Consider the following 23,798-nt stretch of genomic DNA (forward strand, 5'->3'; position numbering starts at 1 on the left):
ATTCACTCTATTCTAAAAAGAAATGCATCCGGTTGGAAAGAGTACAAACTCAGCCAAGGTCCTTTTGGTTCCTCTAGGAGGCCTCTAAGTTGTCAGAAGAAAGGAACATTCTAATAACATACAGCTTAAAGGTTGGTTAGGTCAAGGGGATCCACATGAGTTAAAAGTTGTCCATCGTCAAAAGATAAAAGATATGCTTCAGTAATCTACAAAAAGAATTATGATTGTTTTGCAAAGAAACTCTGTAATGTCAATTAAAATTGATAAATGTATAGGACCATATGAACTGCTGACTTCAAAAGAATCCTTTGTCTAGAAGGGTATAAAACCATTGTACCTAATTCCTGTCTTTGTTCAACGCTTCATGTACAGAGCCTTGAACCTATTGCGCAATATATAAAATCTGTCTCTGATCAACCCAAAAGTTGTGTTTGTCTTATTAAATCCACAACATTTATGGCACCCTGCAGATGGGACTACAAGGCAGAGAACTTTTGTTCTACCAGACAGCCTGCCTCAGTGGGAATCGACGCCTCCCCAAGGAAAATCCACTGGCCGGCCATTAGGACTCCTTTGAAGTCCATGGAGATTCAGTGAGGAGGTGCCGTAAACCTGCTGACGAAGACAGGCCAGTCAAGAATCCTTGAAGGTTGATCAGACAACAGAGACTCAACAAAAATACAAAAAAGAAAAAAAGAGAAAGAAAGAAAGAAAGAAAGAAAACAGGTAAGTATAAATTAGAGAGTTAAAGTCTCTCTGTTTAGAGGTACCTACCCATTAAAAGGGTGGAAGAGTGAGATCTGATCAATCTCCTGAGAGACCAGTTGGCGTGCTGAAGTCTCTGGAATTAAGTATTTAATTGTTGAAATTAAGTACTAAGTATTATGTGTAATCTTATGTGTGGTAAGAGAAGAACTAATTGCAGTGTTATAAATTTTCTGATAAACTGACATTCTTAAACAGCCAGAGTTTACTGTTCTTCCCTCCCGGGGTTTAGCAGGCAGTTAAAAAGGTGAAGCCTGTCTAAATGGGAAAACAGATATGATTTGATCAATTTGGTGTGATTTCTGTTAAATATATATATATATAATGATAGTGTGTAAAATTTGAATGGAATTTAATTGATTGTGATATGTGTGGCTGCCAGCAAAGTGAGATGATTTGTGCTTGAGGCTGTGGGAGATATTTGAGAATGGTTGGTTTGCATGAAGTGGGATTTTTTGTATGTGAAATTGGTTTAAACAAGAAGTTGATTGCAGTACAAATATGAAAAGCCTGTGTGTTGATAAAGTGAGAAATTAGAGAAATACTAATGTTAGTATAGTAATAATACTGTGTTGCTTTGTTGTAAGAATGCTGAATGGAAGAGAGAAGCGAGGCTTCCTTGCACGCTGTACATTTTTTCCCTCTTCCCCCCCTCTTTTCCTTTGTAAGAGAGAAACAGTTCCTTTTAACTTTTTTCCTTTCTCTCACCCCCTCCTTTTTCCCTGGGAGATGAGAGGCACGAAAGAAGGGGGGGGCTACGGTTTAACCATTTTTTCTCTCTCAGAAAAGCAGCCAGAGAAAGAAGGGGGAAGTGGGTGATCGGCTAATGCTGTTGCTGCTAGGTCTCTTTAATTTGCATATGAAAACTTTTCTGCTCTGAATACAATTTTGATTTTATTTTTTCTGGAAATTTTTGGAGGTTTAAAAACGCTTCATTAAACCTGTACTCAGAATCCTGTTGTTTCGCCAGGCTGGGTTAGCAACATAATTTTAAATCGGATGTTTTAAATTTCTGGGGTTTTAAATTGAGCCGAATCCATTTAATATTTTTAATTATTTTAAATTGGTGTTTGTCTTGTTTTTTTTTTTTAAACAAAATAGGCTGTACACCGCCTTGAGTCCTTCGGGAGAAGGATGGTATAGAAATAAAATTATTTTTATTCTTATTTTTATTCTATCTCAAAGAAATGATTTTGAAAGATTTTTTTAATCTACTATTGTTTTATTTTTGAAGCTGTCTTTCTTAAATGTTTTTTATGTCTGCATGCATTCTGCATCCTTAACAGATGGCACGTTTGTTCGTTTGTATGTTTGTTTGTTGTTTATTTGTTTGTTTGCTAGTAGCACAAGTTACTGCCCTTTTTGGGAATTGTCACAGAGATGAGTTGGAAATTGCGATGTGTGGTGGGAGAGATTCAGTGGCATTTTTGTCTAAAATGTTGGATTCTGCCTTGAGAGTATGCTTCTTTTTGTTCACTTCAGTTTGCGGGGAGATTAGATAATTGGTGCTGAGGAGCTCATTTGTTTATAGAGGGATATACGGTAGTTGAAGGAAGAGAGGAAGTTTTAAGGGAAGTCAGAAAGTTGCCTTTAAGTTTGTCTACACAGACTTGTGCTGGCTTGGAAATCAGGATGGCAGTGGTAGGAGGAATTGAATGTTATAATAAGAAGGAGTTAGAGAAAGTAGAATTGATGGAAAGGAGAAGGTATGTGATTTGTTTTTGGAAAGTTATGGAAGTTGGCAGATTGAAATGTGGAAGTGCTAAGAAGTAGGAGAGAAGTGGTGATCTGAAGAGAAGTGGTGTTTTTCGTTGACAGAGATCAGATTAAGTGAACAAAGCATTTGAATACACTTAATCAGTGAAGGGAGTGTTGGAAGATTTGAGAAGCTCAATATTAAAAGCACAAGAAAATTCCCCTAAAGAAAATAGGCAGAAACTCCGGCAGAGTTCAGCCCCCACCTTTACCAATGGGCCATTAAGAAACTGACACGCTGCCTTAATTTCCACAACAAAAGGAAGAATAAAAGATGTGTTTGTTTCTTGCTTGCCTTACTAGGAACAATAAAACTAATTCCAGGAGTTTTGAATTCAGGACGGGGAAAGCTCTGCCTTTCAGCAATCTTTAAAGGGAAAGACTTCCTCCCCCACAGGAAAAAAAAAATCACTCCTGATAGAAAGGAGGGGTAGCGTCTCCGCCTCCATCTATAAACAAGCAAGAATTAAGACAATTCTATGCAAAATTAATTGAATCTGGATCTTGGAGTTTGAAATGGGAGGGACATGAAAGAGGAAGCCTTGAAAATTTGAAACAGGCTTTAACCAGGGCTCCTGTATTGGGTTTGCCAAATTTGGAAAAGCCATTCGGTCTCTTTGTACACACACACACACACACACACACACACACACACACACACACACACATTGAATTGCACGAAGGGTGTTGGCTCAGAAAGTAGGAAATTGACCTTTGGGGGAGCCCTCATTGTAAACACCCCACATCAAGTCAGAACTATCCTTCAGTGGTGGTTATCTGATTCAAGATTCTAAACAAAAATAAAACAATTTTAATGCAACACAGATTTGATTTTAACCTGCAGATCTCAATTTGAATCAAGCACAGTTCTTAACCAACACCAGATCAATGGATCACCTTGGATGAGAACATTATGGTGTTGAAATAATTGGCTTACATACAACAACAAGACCTGATTTGGAGGGACATCCCCTGGAAACAAATTGCCTCGAAATTGGTCTGCTCAAACCTTTGAATTGTATTCATTAAATTAAGCTCTATGGACAGGGAGCCTGGATAGCTCAGTGGATAAATGCATTGTAATTTAACACCAGCTGTCTGCAATTACTGTAAATTCGAATCTCACCAGGCTCAAGGTTGACTCAGCCTTCCATCCTTTCTAAGGTAGGTGAATTGAGGACCCAGTTTGTGGGGTGCAATAAGCTGACTTTATGATGGCTATTGCTTAATGCATTGTAACCCTTAGTCTCTGGACATCATTTGGCAAAATATGGGTGGAGTCATTGGGGACTTCAAGCTATCGTACATGAACTTTTAAACTAAGCTATGATTGTATTGGGATATATCCTTTAGTAACATCAATTATAAACAAATGTTTGGTTTGTAAAAAGGTGAATGAACATGCTGTCAGAAAACAACAGATGTGTAAGATGTATCACCAGCTTTAAGATCATTTCAATGTATTCATGTGGATTTTACAGAATTACCAAAAGTGGGGAGTGTAAAATATTTATTAGTCATAGTGAACCACCTCACAGGGTGGGTTGCAGCTTTTATCTGCAGTAATGCTACAGCAACAGTGGTGTCAAGAGTTTTACCCAACCTAGACAGATTATCATCATATGAACTGTTGTTTGGAGTAGTTTTCACTACAGGAAGCATATGCATTACTTCCTTGGAAACCAGTGACAAAGTATTGAAACAATATGTGTATAACCTGTCCAGATATTTTGAAGTTTTTAGGAAACAAGGACTATTAGCCCAAACATCGCCTTTGAAGTTTCCAGTCCACAAATTCCACCACGATGATTGGATGTTAATCCAAACTGGACGGAAGTTAGACCCCAAGTGAACGGGCTTAATCTCATCAAGGAAATCCAGTGAAGTTGATGATCCAAAGGATCCAGCCACCAGTGGGAATAGCATTCATCTGGACTATTTTTGTATTTTTTTTCTTTCTTAGGATTCAGTGGTTGCCTATGCTGTTTCCCAACTGAAAAGGACTACAACTGCTCAGATTCCTTTGCGCACTCGCCCAGATGTATTGGTTTTGTAATTGTGTTTTTAAGATCTTAGGAGGATGATCCTGGATCCACTGGATGAGACTGATACCAGGTGACCATCAGCCTTGTTGGATCACTCCGGAAGCTGATTCTCAACGCACGGCGGAAGATTTGTAAAGAGGACAACTGCCTTCACATTGTACATATACATATTATTAGCTTTAATATAACACTTTCTTACACATGCTAATGTTATTAGAAGTTTGGGAGTACATTTTGTGGGTACTTGTTTTTCTAATTTTGCTAGTAATTTTGTTTTACATATATAAGGAACGTTTTTGTGGTAGACCTAGGATTTTTATTGCTACTCCTGTTTCCCAAACCACATGCACCACTAACCCTTTCCCTGACGTAGTGAGCTTCACACCATAGTTGATTATGATTTGCTTATGGCTTTGGACATTATTCGCACTAGGACTCTCAAGTGAACATAAGATGAACATTGATTCCCCAAGTGGAGACACTTTAGGTCAAGTTCACTCACGCCAAGAACGCATTGTATATGCACGAGGTCGTTACCTTAGACCTAAGTCAACTCCACCACCTAAGGTGGCACTATTGACATTCCCAGCTGAGGGGGGAATAGATAAGGAAAATGGGCCTCTACAACAATTGCATAGAGGAGACTATATATCACGGATTTTGGAATTAAGTCAAGATCTTGTTAATCAGTATGACCCTACCCTAGGTCAGAAATGCTGCTTATGTTAGCCCTACATCTTATCATGCTGTTCCTGTCAAACCACAACTCTGGGATAGAACAAAGGCTACCAGAAATAAACTTTAAGAAGGGAAAGTGGGGTGGATGGAATCTGTCCAAGACTGTTTCAACCTTCAGAATTTCCACTCTGGTTCAACTTGAAGTCCAAATTAGATTTGTGTATTCTTTTTCCACCTGGAAATACTACCTCTCGATATGTTTTTTGAAGGACCAATTCTCAGAGATAAACAGAAGGACCTCTCACTGGAAGTCCCATTGCAACCACTGGCAGGAATGTTTGTGGCAGGGACTTAGGGGTCTGGACTAATGCAAGGAACTACTGAGTGCATGCCTTTTCCATAAATCTTATGTGGAAAGGATGCATATTTGTGTTTACCAACAAACTGGACAGAAACATGTAACAAATCAGGTGTGGTCAGAGAAATTGCCAAGGAATTGCAGGATAGGGCTTCCAAGATAGGTCAGAGGTTATAAACAACTGACATGTGGTTTTCTTGGTTGTCTGGATCCGGGTGAATTAATACGGCTGTGGCAGGCCTAGCTTTTATTCCTTGTGCAATCCCTATGCTGAAACATCTATAAATAAGAACAGTAAAGGAGATTCAAGTTGAAAAGGAACTAGCTTTGATAGAACGTTTTCTTAATCAACTTGGTCCATATCCTGTGGAAGAACATAAAGATTCTGAGGCAGACCCATATGAGGAAATGGAACCTGTAGAAAAAGGTAGAGAATCTCCCCAAGAATCAAGAGAGTAGAAAAACAATCAAGAACTACCTATCCTTTATTTTTATTAATTATCTTTTGTTAGACCCTATATATGGTAGATTTGTTTATTGGAATCTTGTATACTCAGAAGTTAAACTTATATGAGAATAGTGAAAGTTTCTGCATTGAAAAACTTTCAGAGGGGGGAATAATGTAATGAAGCGGGCTCTGATGGATGACCACTGGATAACTTTCTATTCACTCTATTCTAAAAAGAAATGCATCCGGTTGGAAAGAGTACAAACTCAGCCAAGGTCCTTTTGGTTCCTCTAGGAGGCCTCTAAGTTGTCAGAAGAAAGGAACATTCTAATAACATACAGCTTAAAGGTTGGTTAGGTCAAGGGGATCCACATGAGTTAAAAGTTGTCCATCGTCAAAAGATAAAAGATATGCTTCAGTAATCTACAAAAAGAATTATGATTGTTTTGCAAAGAAACTCTGTAATGTCAATTAAAATTGATAAATGTATAGGACCATATGAACTGCTGACTTCAAAAGAATCCTTTGTCTAGAAGGGTATAAAACCATTGTACCTAATTCCTGTCTTTGTTCAACGCTTCATGTACAGAGCCTTGAACCTATTGCGCAATATATAAAATCTGTCTCTGATCAACCCAAAAGTTGTGTTTGTCTTATTAAATCCACAACACTTGGACCACCATGTTTTTCCTCTTTCTTTCTTTCTTTTTTCAATACACTTTATTAAGCTTTTATTACATTAAAAACATAAAAAAATTATTTCACTCAACAACAGCTATTTATGGTGTTTTTCTTGTGACGATAATTTGTGCATTATTTACAAAAATTAAATTGTGCGTATTTACATTCTTATTTATTACTTATACTGAATAACTATTTATCTTTAATCTATCTCCGTTCTATCCAGTGATACCACTGTTCCCACACATTGTAAAATATCGATGCCTCTTTATCTTTTAGACTCAGCGTTAATTTGTCAATTTCTGCGCAATTTGTTAAGGATATTGTTGTGTCACCACCAAGAGTCAGGGTTCATAAAGCAGAGTACCATCAGAAGTTTTTACGCACGGAAACTGTTTTGAGAGTCATTGTGAATAATATGCAGACAAACTGGTTTTATAGTACTTTACTTTAAAGGTAAAGCGAATTCATAGTATTTTAACAATCCAAGTCTTAGCCATATAAAGATCAATCCAGGGATATAAAATCTTCTTACCAGTTTGTAAAAAATACAAGGAACATTCAGGAACAATATAAAAACACTTCAATAAATATCAGGAAACAGTAATGAATAAATCATGATCAAACAATGACCATTTAGAGAGATCAAAAATAGTTACAGCATAGTAGCGGGTAAAAATATGGTGCAGTGTTCACACTAACCACAATTACATCTCCACCCCAGGCCACCCCAGCGATGCCCTTGAAGTGATGTCCCAGTGCCTGGAGGCTGTGCGGATCTGGATGGGGAGGAACAGGCTCAGGCTCAACCCTTCCAAGACTGAGTGGCTGTGGTTCTCGGCATCCCGATACAGTCAGCTGACTCCATCACTGACTATCGGGGGCGAGTCTTTGGCCCCCGTGGAGAGGGCGCGCAATCTGGGAGTCCTCCTGGATACGCAGCTGTCCTTGGAGGAACATCTGACGGCTGTTGCCAGGGGGACCTTTTGTCAGGTTCGCCTGATTCACCAGTTGCGGCCCTTTCTTGATCGGGATTCCCTGTGCACAGTCACTCATGCCCTCGTCACCTCTCGCCTGGACTACTGCAACGCTCTCTACATGGGGCTCCCCTTGAGGAGCACCCGGAGGCTCCAACTGGTCCAGATTGCGGCCGCGCGGGTAATTATGGGAGCTGCATGGCGCTCCTGCATAACACCGCTCCTGCGCGAGCTGCACTGGCTCCCGGTGGTTTTCCGGGTGCGCTTCAAGGTGCTGGTTACCACCTTTAAAGCGCTCCATGGCATAGGACCTAGTTATCTTTGAGACCGCCTTCTGCCACCGACGACCTCCCATCGACATGTGCGCTCCCACAGAGAGGGCCTCCTCGGGGTGCTATCAGTCAAGCAATGTAGGCTGGTGACCCCCAGGGGGAGGGCCTTCTCTGTGGGGGCACCTACCCTTTGGAATCAGTTGCCCCCAGAGATAAGGAGAATCCAAGACCTTGGTGCCTTCCGCCGTGCCCTTAAAACTTACCTTTTCCAACAAGCCGGGCTGGCCTAACAAATCCTTTTAAATGATTTTAAATTTGTTTGTCTTTTTAAATTTTGGGCCAAATTGAGATATTTCCTTTTAATCTGTTCTTAATGTATTTATTATGTGTTTTTATTTGGCTGTACACCGCCCTGAGCCCCTAGGGAGAAGGGCGGTATATAAATAAATAAATAAATAAATAAATAAATAAATAAATAAATAAATAAATAAATAAATAAATAAATCTCTCCTTAAATACATTGGCTACAGAGCTCATCCAATCAGGATGCAGAATGACCCATCAATGTTGTTAAAGCAACATAATACAGTTACACAATACAAACATGCAATGTTGGATTATATATTACCTGGCCAACTAGTTAGGCAATGACCATTTCCTAACACAATTCATGACCTTTTGTATGACTAATTTCTCTGCGGGTGTGCAAAGCTGTTTCCAACATTGAGCGTAGGCTATCCTGGCAGCGGTTAATATGTGTAGTACTAGATATTTTGTGCCCTTCACAAAAAATTTTTTATTTTATTTTAAATTTAATTTATTTTTTTGAAGATCCCCAATAGGAAGACTTCCGGTTCTAAGTCTAATTGTTCGTTGGTAATTTCCTGTAGCCAATCTTTAATTTTTAGCCAATATTTTCGAGCCTCAGGACAGGGCCACCACATATGGTAGTATGTTCCCTCTTTCTTTTTAACATTTCCAACATATGGGGCTCATTTTTAGGATACATTTTCGCTAACCTCGGAGGGTGTAAGTGCCACCCGCAGAACATTTTATATGCATTTTCTTTTATATGCTGCTGATTTTGTTAGTTTATGGTTTCTGTTCCATATGTTCTCCCAATCTGATAATACGTTTTCCCTCTTCGGTGCTTCCTCTATGAGCAAGTAACAGTAAACAGAATTGGAAGGGACCTTGGAAGGTCACCTAGTCCAACCCCCTTGCTGCTCACGCAGGAGATCTGTACCAGGGATTCGAACCACCGAACTGCCGACTTTTCTTGATCCGGCAAGCTCAGTATCTTAGCCACTGAGCCACCTAGTCAGGCAGCTCTGCTTCTATGTGACTTGCGCCACTTGTTTTCAGCTGTTCTTCCTATTGCAAGAGGCAATAAATAATGAATGAATGAATGAATGAATGAATGAATGAATGAATAAATAAATAAATAAATAAATAAATAAAATCACCGACAGAGCAAACATAAAAATAAAAATCTTGCAGCACGTTTGAACGCTGCCAGCCTTGAAGCAAAAAATAAATAAAACCCCCAAACCCCTCAAATGGAGGACCTCACAACCCCCCCACACACACTGTCAAACCCAAACCGGACATCATGCGTGGAGAGAAATCCCTTTCCTCTATGAGCTGCTCAGTGTTTTTTTTTTTCCCCCAACAGCCGCAGCTCTCGCGAGAGCCCAGAGCGGCCGTTTTTCACAAGCGCGCGGCCTCGAGGTCTCGCGGGAGCTCGGGGGCCGCGCGCCGCTGTACTCTCGCGAGAGCCGTCTCACCCTCTCGCGAGAGTTTGGATTTGAAATGGCGGCGGGCGCGGCCTTCGGAGGCCCCGCTCGGCCTCTCTGAGGGCCGGGGGAGGCCTTTAACCGGCGGGGGTGGTGAGGGGCTGAGGGGGAAATCGGGTCCTCCTTCGCCGCCCGGCCCCTTTTCGGTGTCTCCGCGCAAGGCTGGGAGGCTCCGCTCGCATGGAGCAACTGCGGCCGCGGCTGCTGAGGACCTACTCGGGGCTGAGGGGGCGAGCGAACCGCGGAGGACGAGCGGGAGGCAAGGCCGGGCTGAGGCTCCTGCCGCGGGCGACGCCCTGGATCTCGCCCCCCGCCGACCCCAAGCGCTTCTTCAGCACCAGCTCCTCCGTGGAGGCCTCCTGCTCCTCGGCCGCCTCCCTCGACGACGACGACGGCCACGACGACCCGGATTTCCGCCCGCCAGACAAGGCCCGCCCGCCGTCCGCCAAAAAAGGGGGCAAGAAGAGGAAGAACCGGGGGGGCCCCAAGGAGAACAAGCCTCCCCCCAAAGGGAAACTGAGCAGCAGCAGCAGACGACCCTTTGTGCCCCCCACCCCCCTCCGCAGGAACGTCACCTGCCGACGGCCCCAGAAGGGCCCCCCGCTTGGCCCCAAGGGCCCCACTCGCCTGCGGGGGGCTCCTCTGCTGTGCAGCACTCCTGAGTGGCCCCTCCTGACCCCATTGGGGGCCCAAAGGAGGTGGGCCCCCCAGGAGGAAGACGAGGAGAAAGACCTCCACAGCCCCGTCTCCCACCCTCCAGGTTGCCGACGCCGACGCCCGTGGGAAGTGTTCCGAGAAGGCAGCGGGGAGTCCCACCATGGGGCCCTCCTGGAGCTGAGCGTGCTGAAGATGGATTTGGAAGGACAGGAAATGGGGGACTCTCTGCAGCTCTTCAGCCCCGAGGAGGCCAGACCACGTCCACAAAAGTCGCCGGGGGACGGTTCGCTGATGGACCCTGCACCTCCGGAGGGCTTTAGAGAGACGACTGGCTCTCCCATCCAAAGCACTTTGCAGCGTTGCGAGACCCGGAGTGGGACGGAAGCCTCCCCGGTTATGCGAGAGCAGAGCCCGGACCGAGGGTCCGATCGAGATCGTGCTTCGGTGACGGAAGCGAGCCCTGCTGCCCGAAGTCCTGTTTGCGGCGTTTTCCAACTTCAAGCCAGAATGCAGGGTGGCAAAATTGCGCTCTGTCCCCGAAAAGAGTCCGTTTTTCTCGCTCAGGAGCGAGAGCTGAGCTTCACTCAGGACGTTAATGCTCCCGAGGAGATGGCTGTTGAGGTCGGTAGGCTTTCAGAAGGAGCGAGTGACCACGGTATCGTTCCCGACAGCCCCCAGTTCCAGCCGGTTGTGGTTCTGAATGATCAGGTGGTTTTGAACTGGTTGGCGGATCAGTCTGCCGGAAAGCAAAAGGCTTCCCATTCCTTGAAGAGGAAAAACCTCTTCCTGGCCAAGTCTCCCCATGTCTTGCCTAAAGCCTCTGATTCCAGGAACAACCACCGAGTGGCCCCCAGTTGTAATCCTGGAGGGACTGGCCGGAAAGCTTGCATTAGCGGCTTCAGTTCTAAACGTTGGGGTCGCCAGAAAGTCGATCGAGCGGCACACAGACAAAACACAGCCTGGAAACAGACTGATTCTCTCGTCCTGCAGGAGCGGCTGAAGTGGAATGAGATCGAAGACCAACTTTCTGTCTCTTTCCTACCTTTGGACTCCTCCCTCAAGAATTCCAGCTTGTGGCGTAGAATCCGTGCTTCTTTTTCCCTCCATAAGAAGAAAAAAATCCTCTCCGAGGCTGAAAGCCTGAACGGTAGCGCCATCAGCTATTATTCGGCCGAGTCTCCTCTTCACAAAATTTGCAATACCCCTTTCACCCAAAAGCTGGGCTATTCCATCTGCCCATCTTCCTCCATGGTGCTGCTGTCATCCATGACCTCTCTCTCCACCTTGGAGACGACCTTGACGGACGCTGAAAAAGTCTACAGGGAATGCCAGCAAGAGGGGCCGGTCTCCTTTGAGGAGTGGATTTCTCAAGAGAAGATGCCGAAGTGTGAAAAAATCGGGGAAGGGGTGTTTGGGGAGGTTTTCAAAACCGAGACTGAAAGGGGAACCGTGGCTTTAAAAATAATCCCGATCGAAGGGACCGAGCGAGTCAACGGCGAACCGCAGAAGACGTTTACTGAAATCTTGCCGGAAATAATCATTTCCAAAGAATTGAGTCTCCTCGCCGATGAGGTGGCTAACCGAACCTCGGGTTTTATCCGGTTGTATTCCGTTCATTGTGTCCAAGGCGCTTATCCAGAGCATCTCTTGAACGCGTGGGACGAATACCACCGGCTGAGGCAGTCCGAAAACAACCGGCCGGATTTCTTCAGCAACCAGCAACTCTTCATGGTCCTGGAGTTTGAATTTGGAGGCACGGATCTGGAGAACATGAGAAACCGGCAGCTGAGCTCGGTAGCTTCGGCAAAGAGCATCCTGCACCAAGTCACGGCTTCGCTGGCCGTCGCCGAGGAAGCCCTCCGCTTTGAACACAGGGACTTACATTGGGGCAATGTGCTGGTGAGGAAAACCAGCTTAAAAGAAGTAGCCGTTACCCTGAACGGCGAAGTGCACGTCCTTCCCACTCAAGGCATTCTGGTGAACATTATTGATTACACTTTTTCCAGGCTGGAGAGGGATGGTTTAACAGTATTTTGTGACCTTTCCACCGACGAAGAAGTCTTCCAAGGGGGAGGGGATTACCAGTTTGATATTTATAGACAGATGAGAGAAGAGAATGCAAACAGCTGGGCCGATTATTTCCCCCACAGCAACATTCTGTGGCTTCACTATTTAGCAGACAAACTTTTAAAAGAGGTGTCATACAAAAACAAGGCCACCTCTTCCTCCTTAAAGCAAGTACAGAAACAACTTAGGATGTTCTCCGCGAAGGTTCTCAATTTCAAATCCGCCACTGAGCTGCTTAACCTAGGGACTTTCTTCCAGTGAATAAACCTGAGCTCGGAGGACCGAGGGAGAGTTTTTAGGCCTTCTCAGATGCTTTAGGGAAAAAAAATTCACACACAGTACCCGGATTTTTAAAACCACATTATTGTCAGAGTTGCTCGGCTGTGTTGCTTTGCATTACGTTTGATTAGAGGGAACCCCAACCCTCCCCCCCCGCTCCCAAAACCATCATTTTTTTACTCCAAAACTTTAAGTTTAAATTTGCCCCTATGGCAAACCCCCCTTAATATTTTCCTAATTATTGTGGCTTGTTTTAAAATAAAGCACAATCCTTTTGTAACGAAACCTCAGAAAATTATGCCAGCTTTACTTTTGCAGTATTAAATCTGATGAGCGCTTTTTATATTAATAAACATTTCTATGTTGCCCAACCTGCATCCTTTTTTAATTGACTGCAAAATATGTTGATTTAACTGGGTGCAGCACCCAATTTGATCTCAGAAAACAACTGCCAAGCTTGGTTGGACCTGGTTAGTAGTTAAGTGGGAGACCAGCCTGTCTTAAGTAAGGGGCTGTACTCCCAGGGTTATGGAGCTAGTCCTTGACTTATAACCATTTGTTTAGTCATTGTTTGAAGTTACAGTGGCACTAAAAAAAGTGACAGAACCATTTTTTTGCATAACCATTGCAGCATGGCCATATGATCAAAATTCAGAGGCTTGGCAACTGCCTCATATTTATGACTGTTGCTATGTCCCGTTTTGCGACCTTCTGACAAGCAAAATCAACGGGGAAGCCAGATTCACTTAACAACTGTGTTATTAACTTGACAGAGGCAGCGATTCCCTTAGCAACGGCGGTAAAACGGGGCAAGATCAACGGTCTCAGCAACAGAAATTTGGGGCTCTATTGTGGTCGTAAATCGAGGATTATTTTGTAAACTAGACCGGGAAGTTGGGGGGGGGAATTATTTTTGAAAAAACATTGGCAAGCTAGTTCTGTATGAAAACTACTTGGATGCATTGATAAAAGTCACCAAGAGCTACAAAAAGTAATTTTTATATTGTCATGGGATTATGGTTGAAACTAAAATTTTAATAATAATATGGTAAACATGTATGCTGCCCCACTTTCCATGACTATATTATCTACATGTGCTACAAATAGCCCTTGACATATGACCACAATTGAATCCAGCATTTCCGCTGCAGTTTCCCCCTGCTCTTTTTTCCTAATCTTCCCCAGGTAAAGCTCATTCAGCTAAATTAATTCAGACAAAGCCAAGATTTCCCATTAAATGAAGTTTACCAGCAGGGCAAGAAAGCCTATTTTGGCAATCCTGAAGATTAGAATTAAAGTAACAGTTGGAAGGGACCTTGGAGGTCTTCTAGTCCAACCCCCTGCTCAAGCAGGAAAGCCTATACCGTTTCAGACAAATGGCTGTCCAGTCTCTTCTTAAAAGCCTCGAGGGATGGAGCCCCCACAACTTCTAGCGGCAACTTGTTCCACTGATTAATTGTTCTAACCGTCATGAAATTTCTTAGTTCTAGGTTGCTTCTCTCCTTGATACTTGGCCCATCCCGGATTTTTGCTTCTTCCCTAAGGAACATTACTCTTGTTTTCCCCTGTGTAACAAAGTGCGTGGTAATTAACCCTTAAGTGCAAAGCATGGGGGTAAACAAAGCTTTTAGCCTTGCTAAATGCCTCTTGAATTCTCACTGGGGCCAATTTACTTAGCGAGAAGAAAGGAAACAAATATAATTGGGAAAGCAACATTGCAACGAGCATGCTGCCGTGCTGGAAATCGGCTACCGGGAGTCCTCGATTTACAACAGTTTATTTAGTGACCGTTGAGAGTTAAAACGGCACTGAAAAAAAGTGACTTATGATCATTTTTCACACTTAACCATTGGAGCGTCCCCTCGGTCCCAAGATCAAAATTCTTGGCGACCGACTCATAACAGTTGCAGTGTCTTGGGGTCATGTGATTACTTTTTGCAAGCTTCTCACAAGCAAAGTCAATGGGAAGCCCGATTCACTTAACAACCGGGGTTAGTAACTCTACTGCAGTGATTCACTTTAGGAACTGTAGCAGGAAAAGTCGTAAAATGGGGCAAAAACCGCTGTTTTGCTTAACCACAGAAATCTTGGGTTCCCTTGTCGTAAGTCGAGGACGACCTGTACAGTGATTCACTGGACAACTGTGGCAAGAAAGGTCGTAAAATGGGGCAAAACTCATTTAATCACTTTTCTTGCTAACCGTGGAAATTTTGGACTCCTGTGTTCTGCAAGTGGGCAAGGGAATGCTTTGACAGTTGGTTTTAATGCTGATTTTATTGCTTCTTTTTACTGACAATATTTTGATAGGTCTTTGGTTTGGTTCTCTTCAGTGATGTGTTTTAAAGGAGGAGCAAAAGCTAAATCCATTTTGAAGGGTTCCCCCTTTTTGAATTTTTGCTCGGCATGTTTTGCCAAAACAGTGGAATTGTGTAATGCAGTGGTTTTCAACCTTGGCAGCTTTAAGATGGGTGGACTTCCACTCCCAGAATTCCCCAGCCATCATGCTTTAAGATGGGTGGACTTCAACTCCCAGAATTCCCCAGCCATCATGCTTTTAAGATGGCTGGACTCCAACTCCCAGAATTCCCCAGCCAGCATGCTTTAAGACGGGTGGACTTCAACTCCCAGAATTCCCCAGCCAGCATGCTTTAAGACGGGTGGACTTCAACTCCCAGAATTCCCCAGCCAGCATGCTTTAAGACGGGTGGATTTCAACTCCCAGAATTCCCCAGCCAGCATGCTTTAAGACGGGTGGACTTCAACTCCCAGAATTCCCCAGCCAGCATGCTTTAAGATGGGTGGATTCCAACTCCCAGAATTCCCCAGCCAGCATGCTGGAAGATGGCTGGACTCCAACTCCCAGAATTCCCCAGCCAGCAAGCTTTAAGACATACGGACTTCAAGTCCCAGAATTCCTCAGCCAGTCTTGCTTGCTGGGGAATTCTGGGACTTGAAGTCATGGACCTTTAAACTGCCAAGGTTGAGAAACACCGGATTCAAAGGGCCAATTAAAAAAGATTGGTCAGCCAAGATACAGGGTTTTTTTTTTATTATGCTGCAGGAGACAAAATAATGGAAAGGATGTTTCAGAAGAAAAGTAAAAAAAAATAATCTTAAAAGTAAGAATCAATTCAAAAACTGTCGGACCTGCCACAGTTTAAACCTCTAAATAAAAACTATCCTTGGCTCCCATGTGTTGAGAAAGGTATCATTTTATTAGAGGTCAAAGTGTATTGCAGTATTGCAAAGCCAGAACTGAGAATCACGCACCAAAATCCTTAAATTCTACTTTTCCCTTCCTTAACGGTCTCTCATTGTCCACCCCATTGTAAACAATCAGGATCAGGCAAGATGTTTCCGTAAGGTTCAGTCCAAGCACCGTTTGGTATGCGGCCCCTTTCTTCTCCCAACTGGGTGACCTTGAGGCAGCATCTCGAGAAGATACAGCACTTACTTTCGTTTCGCCAAGCATTCCCTATGTCAGTGATGGCTGACCTTTTTGCGGTCGCGTACCAAAAGTGGGGGGAGTGTGAGGGGTTGCTTGTCCACGTGCCCATACTCATAATTCAATGTGCCCCGCCCCCCCTTGCATGCATGTGCGACCCCCCCCCCTACCCTGTGCTCCCCCCACTTATGGCACGGTGGACCCGGTAGGCCTGTTTTTCACCCTCCCCAGGCTCCAGAGGCTTTCTAGGAGCCTGGGAAGGGTGAAAACAGCCTTCCCCACTTCCCACACCGGAAACCAGAAATGGCCCATTTTCCGACTTCTAGTGGGACTGGAAGGCCCGTTTTTCACCCTTCCCAAGCTCCAGAGGCTTTCTAGGAGCCTGGGGAGGGCTAAAACAGCCATCCCCACCACCCCCGGAGGCCGGAAACAGCCCGTTTTCTGACTTCCGGTGGGCCCGGAAGGCCTGAAAATCAGCTGGCCGGCGTGCACTGAGCTAGGGCAATGCTCGCGTGCCCACAGATATGGCTCCGTGTACCACCTGTGGCACTCATGCTATAGGTTCACCATCACGGCCCTATGTCATTCCCCCTTCCCACAGTTCATGGCAATATGTCACCACGTAGTAGTGAAGCAGATGGCGGTAGCTGACCATAATTTTGCGAGAGGATGCTTTGCTGTAGATTGAAGGGTCCAGCGGATGTACAATCAACTGCCCAGAGCAGTAAATAAGTTCATTACAAATCTAAGAATAGAATGGAATGGAATAGAATTTGAAACATGGAATGGAAGAGTTGGAAGGGACCTTAGAGGTCATCTAATCCAACCCCCTGCTTAGGCAGGAAACCCTACACCACTTCAGACAAATGGTTTTTTTTTTTTGTAATTTTTTTTTATTTTTTAAAACACACAAACACACAATGCAACTTTTCTGAACAGAATATTGGCCCGGTTTTAAATTTGTATACAGATTTTTGTTCCTCTTTAACACAATTTTATATATTCAGTTTTTCTCGTACCTTATTTTCTCTTAAATTTTAAAAAAACCAATATTACCCTTCATCTTAACGTCTCATGCTAGTATAATTCCTTTTTTCTTTTCCCTCCTTAAAATTTGAACCCCTAAATTTAAATTCACAGAACATAATACAATCCCCAATCATTTCCTTAAATTCTCTTATTCTACTCACCAATAATTCTTTTTATCGACTATTCCAAATGCATTTCAACAGTTAAACATATTCAATAAAGGGGAAAAAAAATCAAATATCAATCTTACTTCCTATCTTCCTTACTTCCTTACTATCAATCTTACTTAATACCCCTATATTTAAATTCATATAACATAATGCAATTCCCAATTATTTTCTTGAATTCTCTTAATTCCAATCTCAGGTAGTTTTTTTTCTTTACTAATTATTCCAAATAGTACATTTCGACATTTTTATCAAGACCAATTAAATATATCTTAAGTAATTCATCATCCAATATCGTTTCAACTTTCTTTTCTCGTTTAGTTAAGTTCCAAATATATAATTAAAAATATTCCATTTGTTACAATGCCCTTCGTTCATTCTTTCAAGATAACAGTTCATTTCTTCATATTTACTTAAATGTTGTTTATTATTTACCATTCGATTACTTCATCAATTATTTATACTTTGGCACTTCAGACAAATGGTTATCCAATATCTTAAAAACCTCCAGTGACAGGAGTACCCACAACTTCTTGTGGCACGCATTCCCAGGGAACTTCTGTGCTCCTTTAACTGACTTGCACCTGACATTCTTCCGTCATTAAGGGAGTCTGTTCGCTCAGCCTTCCCGCAGGGTGACTGCTCTCCTCCTGCGCTCCCGAGTCCTTCAGCGGCACCCTCTCATCCTTTTTTTCCTCCTCTTCCCCCGAGGAAGAGATGCGGGACACGGCTGAAGTAACAGAGGGAAGTCAAGAAACGAGCGATTAGCACAAGTTACCACGCTAAGCAGGGCTTCGCGAGTAGTCCTCGACTTACGACCGTTCATTTAGGGACCGTTCGAAGTTTGAATGCCACTGGAAAAAAAAGCAACTTATGACCAGTTTTCACAATTACAATGTCAACTTGCAGAGCTTTCAAGTTGCCATGAGCAGGAGGGAGGGAGAACTGAAGTGAATTCCATACATTCTTTCTGACCGCAATCAGAAGGAGGGTGTTAGGTTTCCCAGGCAGCCAAAGTGGTGAATTGGAGAATGTGATTTATGACATGGCCAGAGAGGAGGGGAAAGACAGGGTCATAGGGGAACATAAATCTACGCAGGATCAGTCCTAACTGCATCCGAGTATTGCCGGAATGTTGCTCCTAATAAATGACTATATTTCCTTTGAAGTTTGGATCATGGCTCATGAATTAATTAGGGCATCTTTTGGAAACCTGACATACAACCATTGCAGCGTCCGCATGGGTCAAGGAGTCATAATTCAGACGCTTGGCAACTGACTCGCATTTATGATGGTTGCAGTGTCCCCAGGGGGAGGGGTGGTGTCACGCGATCCCCCATTTGCGACCTTCGTCAACGGGGAAGCCGGATTCACTTAACAACCGTGTTACTAACTTAGCAACTGCAGTGATTCCCTGAACAACTGTGGGAAGGAAGGTTGGAAAATAGGGCAGAATTCACTTTACAGCTGTCTCATTTAGCAACAGAAACTTGGGGCTCCATTCTGGTCATAAGTTGAGGACTGCCGATACAGAACTTTTCGGGAACTGCAGCATCGGAGTGCCCCAAAATGTCTGCAGGTAATCCTCGCCTTCTGACCATAAAGGAATCTCTTCATGACGGTTGTAAAATGGATCCGTTGGTTTTAAGACCATTTTTGTGGCCGTCGTTAAGAGAACACCGTGGTCATTAAGCAAACCAGGGGTGCCAGATTTGGGCAAGACCATCGTAAATCACAGCCATGTGACTGCTAGAAACTGCCAACGGTCATGCACCCAAAGTTAGGGAGACGCGACTGTCAGATCTTCAGAAACTGGCTTGTAATTAGTCCCAAGGTCGGTCTGTTGTAATTTTGGCCACTAAGAGATTGGTCATAAATCGAGGACTACCTGGTTGGAAAAGGAGCTGCTAAGTTAACCTAGAATTCTGCCAAACTATTTCGAGTTCGACAGAGCTACACTGCCATCTGCGGGCACACAGAAGGCAATGTTCACCAAGGCAAGTTCACAGATTGGATTGTATGCGTTTTAACGTTTTAATGTCTTCTTTTAACTTTTGTATGGGATATTGTTGCATTGTTTTATTCTCTGTTGTAAGGCGCCCAGAGTCCCTTGGGAGTGGGGCGGCATTGAAATGCGACAAAATAAATAAATAAATAAATAAATAAATAAATAAATAAATAAATAAATAAGGCATAATAATAATAATAATAGTAATAGTAATAGTAATAATAATAACAACTTGGAACTGGTTAAGATCAGGAGTACTGAAAAAAGAAACTGAAAGCTTTATTTTGGCAGCTCAAGAACAAGCCCTAGCCACAAACTGTATGAAGGCAAAAATTCAACATGTTACCACCAACAGCAAATGCCGCCTCTGCAATGAGAAAGATGAGACAGTCGACCACCTGATCAGTGGATGCAGCAAAATTTCACAAACCGACTACCTACAACGCCATGACCGCGTTGCTAAGATCATTCACTTGGAAATTGTGCCAGAAGTTTGGATTTGAGTACAGCAAAAACCACTGGGAACATCAGGTTGAGAAAGTTTTAGAGAATGAGAAACTCAAGATCTTGTGGGACTTTAGGATTCAGACTGACAGGCACTTGGTCCACAACACACCTGACATAACAATAGTTGAAAAGAAAAAAGTATGGTTCATTGACATTGCAATACCTGGTGATGCACGGATTGAAGATAAGCAGCAAGAAAAAAATCACAAAGTACCGGGACTTGCAAATTGAAGTTGAGCGACTGTGGAAAAAGAAATCGTGTGTTGTCCCGATTGTAATTGGAGCCCTTGGAGCAATACCCAAAGGGCTACCCCGCTATTTAGAAATCCTAAATTTGCCGGACTTGAACATTTTGACTCTACAAAAAACCACCTTACTCAGAACAGCTTACATCCTCCGACGATACCTTAACGGTTCCTAGGTCCTTGGTTAGGACTCGAGCTGCTGAGCTATTAACCAGCCTCAAAGGCTGTGAATCTCACTAAAGATTAACCAATAAATAATAATAATAATAATAATAATAGCAGAATAACAGGGTTGGAAAGTATCTTAGAGGTCCTCTAGTCCAGCCCCCTGTTCAAGCAGACCTATACTATTTCAGACAAATGGCTGTCCAGTCTCTTCTTAAAAATCTCCTGTGGTGGAGCATCCACCACTTCTGGAGGGAAGTTGTTCTCCTCAATTCCAGGTTACTTCTCTCCTTGATTAGTTTCCATCCTTCGCTTCTTGTCTTGCTTTCAAAGGTTTTGGAGAATAAGTCGACCCCCCTCCCTCTTCTTTGTGGCAGCCCCTCAAATATTGAAACACTGCTATCATGTCGCCCCCAGTCCTTCTCTTTGTTAGCCTAGACCAGTGATGTCTAACCTTTTTGTCATCATGTGCCAAAAGTGGGGGGGGGGAGTGCGGGGGGTCGTGCGCGTGCGTGCCACACCCATAATTCTATGTACCCTGCCCCCCACACATGCATGCACGACCCGCCCCCCCCCGCCTTCCCTCTGCTTTTGGCATGTGATGGCATGGTGGGCCCGGTAGGCCCGTTTTCCACCCTCCCCAGGTTCCAGAGCCTCTCTAGGAGCCTGGGGAGGGCAAAAACTGCCTTCCCCACCCCCACCCCCACCCAGAAGCTCTCTGGAGGCTGAAAACAGCCTGTTTCCCTGCTTCTGGTGGGCCCAGAAGGCCCGAAAATCAGCTGGCCTGCACATGCATGCGTACCAGAACTGAGCTCACGTCCCCACTGATATGGTTCCGTGTGCCACCTGTGGCACGCGTGCCATATGTTCGCCATCATGGGCCTAGATAATCCTGCAATTGTTCTTCATATACAGGTACCGTAGGCCTCGTTTTACGACCAAAATGGAGTCCAAAATTCTTGTTGCTCAGCAAGACAGGTTCAGTGAATTTTGCCCCATTTTACAACCTTTCTTGCCACCGTTGTTAAGCGAATCATTTCAGTTGTTCAGCAAATCTGGCTTCCCCATTGACTTTGCTCATCAGGAGGTCACAAAAGGGGATCCCGTGATCCCGGGACACTGCAACGGTCATAAATATGTGACAGTTGCCAAGTGTTGGAATTTGGCTCACTCGGCCATGGGGATGCTGCCATGGTCATATAAGTGTGAAAAATGGTCAAAAATCCCCTTTTTCAGTGATGTTGTAACTTTGGTCACTAAATGAACTGTTGTAAGTCGAGGACTAAATGTATTTAAGTAGCCCACAGCCCCGTAATCATCTTTGTTGCTCTTCTCTGCACTTTCTGGCTTTTCTTCGAAGACCTTTCGCTTCTCATCCAAGAAGCTTCTTCAGTTCTGACTGGATGGTGCGGAATGGAAGGATTGAGACTCCTTGCAGACAGCTGATCATTTGGATCCTTTTAGAGAGCCATTGAGGCCACTTTGGAGGTTTGTCTGTGTCCTCAGGGTCACCTGAGTGGAGCAAGTGGGTGTGAAGTCTTCTTGGAACTGCTGAAAGGATTGTGGTATAGACAAATGACGTGGCATCTATCTCCACGGATGGCCTCTTTGACCCCTCTTTCAAACCAGCCATCTTCTCTGTCCAAAAGGTGGACTTTGTTACAGTCTTCAAAAGAGTGGCCTTTGTCTTTTAAATGCAGATGGGCTGTTGAATCTTGTCCTGATGGGTGTCAGGTTTCGGTGTCATCTCAAATAAATTGCATTTCCAAACAAATAGTCTTTGATGAAATCTTTCATTTATTAAGCACGATAATCTGTCCCCGACTGCGTCGTAGCCAACACTGACTTCCTGACCCCAAACCTTCCCTTTCCGTTCCCCAATTCTCAGCGTCTCATTGGCCCTCTTCCAAATCACTCTCCCCATATCTACTACTTCAGTTCCCAGGAATGTCCGCCCTCCCATCCCATCTCCTAGGGGATATTATCTTCAGGGAAAATAAGTAGGTGAAAAGTCAAGCGTCCTCTTGCCAGCTGCCCCCTCTTCTCCTCCTTATGTCAGCACCGGAACGAATGTAGTTTGGAGTGCTGACAATGGGTTTGTTCTCCTATGTTGCGCCATGCGTTTGTGAAGTGGTTGTTTTGTTTCTCTCTCACTTACCGCTATTGAGCCAGGTTCCACCTATTCTATACCATCACTTCAAAACCACTCCGTAAAACCCAACTCACAGCTTAGAAAGTCACAATGACGTGTGGATGCCCACTCCTGACACCGCTGTGGTACCGTTCTTACCTAATGACTCCTCCAGAGTCTTGGTTTCCATGGGTTCTTCCCTGAGGATGGATTTCTTTGTCAAATCTCCGCATTGTACCTCTTCTATTCTAGAAAAAGACCCCAAGAGTTACCAGCAGGACACATGAAGTCCTCAACCTACGACCACAATTGGTTGGCGGTTGGACTAGAAGACCTCCAAGGTCCCTTCCAACTCTTATTCTATCCTAATTGAACCCAAACTTTCCACTGCTAAACAAAGACAGCTGTTAAGCGAGTGGCACCCCCTTGCACAAACTTATTTTTTGCCACGGTTGTTATGTCACGGCGGTCGTTAAGCGAATCGTGCAGTCGTTAAGCGAATCTGGCGTCCCCGTTGACTTTGCTTGTCAAGAGGGTTTTCAAAAGGGGATCACATGACGCCAGGACACTGCAACCGTCATAAGTACATGCCAGTGGCTAAGTGTCCAAATTTTGATCATGTGACGAGAGGAATGCTGCAACAGTCCTAAGGGCTGTTGAAATTTTGAACGGTCGCTAAAGGCATGGTTATAAGTCAAGGACTACCTGTATGCACTCCTTTCTTGTCTCAAACACACACCATAATTTCTTAGGCTGCAACCCACCCACCCACCCAAATTAAAACCCAGTAAAAATTCCTTTCAAGCACAGCTGTAGACAATTCACACCAGCCCTTAGAGGTAGTTCAGACCAGGAGTCCAAAATTAGGAATGCTAACGCTAGTTTTTTTATTATAAGATTACAGCAACAGAATTTTGCAAGCACAAATGTCCGTCCTTCCTTCCTTCCTTCCTTCCTTCCTTCCTTCCTTCCTTCCTTCCTCCCTCCCTCCCTCCCTCCCTCCCTCCCTTTATGCTAAGAGAACCAGGGAGGGTCCATTTCTGAAATGACGTGTTTCATACGTCAATTGGGCACGTGGTGGTTCAGCTTACCGAAAAAACCACCTCTTGTCTTCGTTGTCCTCAAAGCTGATGAGGAGGAAACGGGTGTCTCTCTGGTTCTTTTTCCAGCACCAGATCCATTTTTTCTCCATCTCCAGAATAGCGATGGCTCTCTGCAAATAGAGTGGTTGGTTGGTGAACAGAAATCAGAGAGGGAGGGAGGATATGTGGATGGATGGATGGATGGATGGATGGACAGGTATGTAGATAGATAGATAGATAG

The 23,798-nt window shown here is 44.0% G+C and overlaps 2 protein-coding genes and 1 long non-coding RNA gene across 3 annotated transcripts in view; 2 read left to right on the forward strand and 1 right to left on the reverse strand.

The window, feature by feature from the left end:
* The first annotated feature begins 330 nt into the window (after positions 1–330).
* LOC148117001 (uncharacterized) lies at positions 331–6,690 on the forward strand. The gene is made up of 2 exons (XR_015733248.1): positions 331–726; positions 4,484–6,690. It is a non-coding gene; the product is annotated as an uncharacterized LOC148117001 (long non-coding RNA).
* A 3,009-nt stretch (positions 6,691–9,699) lies between these two features.
* Positions 9,700–13,149, forward strand: HASPIN (histone H3 associated protein kinase). Its single transcript, XM_034407019.3, has one exon. The coding sequence runs from the start codon at positions 9,956–9,958 to the stop codon at positions 12,758–12,760; it is 2,805 nt and encodes a 934-aa protein (XP_034262910.3). The 5' UTR covers positions 9,700–9,955; the 3' UTR covers positions 12,761–13,149.
* Positions 13,150–17,135: 3,986 nt separating this feature from the next.
* Positions 17,136–23,798, reverse strand: part of LOC117658908 (transient receptor potential cation channel subfamily V member 2-like) — a 40,785-nt gene continuing 34,122 nt past the window's right edge. Inside the window, exons 14-16 of the mRNA XM_060692437.2 lie at positions 23,567–23,688; positions 22,635–22,723; positions 17,136–18,149 (exon numbers count right to left, since the gene is read on the reverse strand). Of these exons, the coding sequence (XP_060548420.2) occupies positions 17,989–18,149; positions 22,635–22,723; positions 23,567–23,688 (372 nt within the window). The 3' untranslated portion in view covers positions 17,136–17,988. The remainder of the gene's footprint in view (positions 18,150–22,634; positions 22,724–23,566; positions 23,689–23,798) is intronic.

Source organism: Pantherophis guttatus, chromosome 1, assembly GCF_059756535.1.
Source record: "Pantherophis guttatus breed Tessera chromosome 1, ASM5975653v1, whole genome shotgun sequence".
Taxonomy (NCBI): domain Eukaryota; kingdom Metazoa; phylum Chordata; class Lepidosauria; order Squamata; family Colubridae; genus Pantherophis; species Pantherophis guttatus.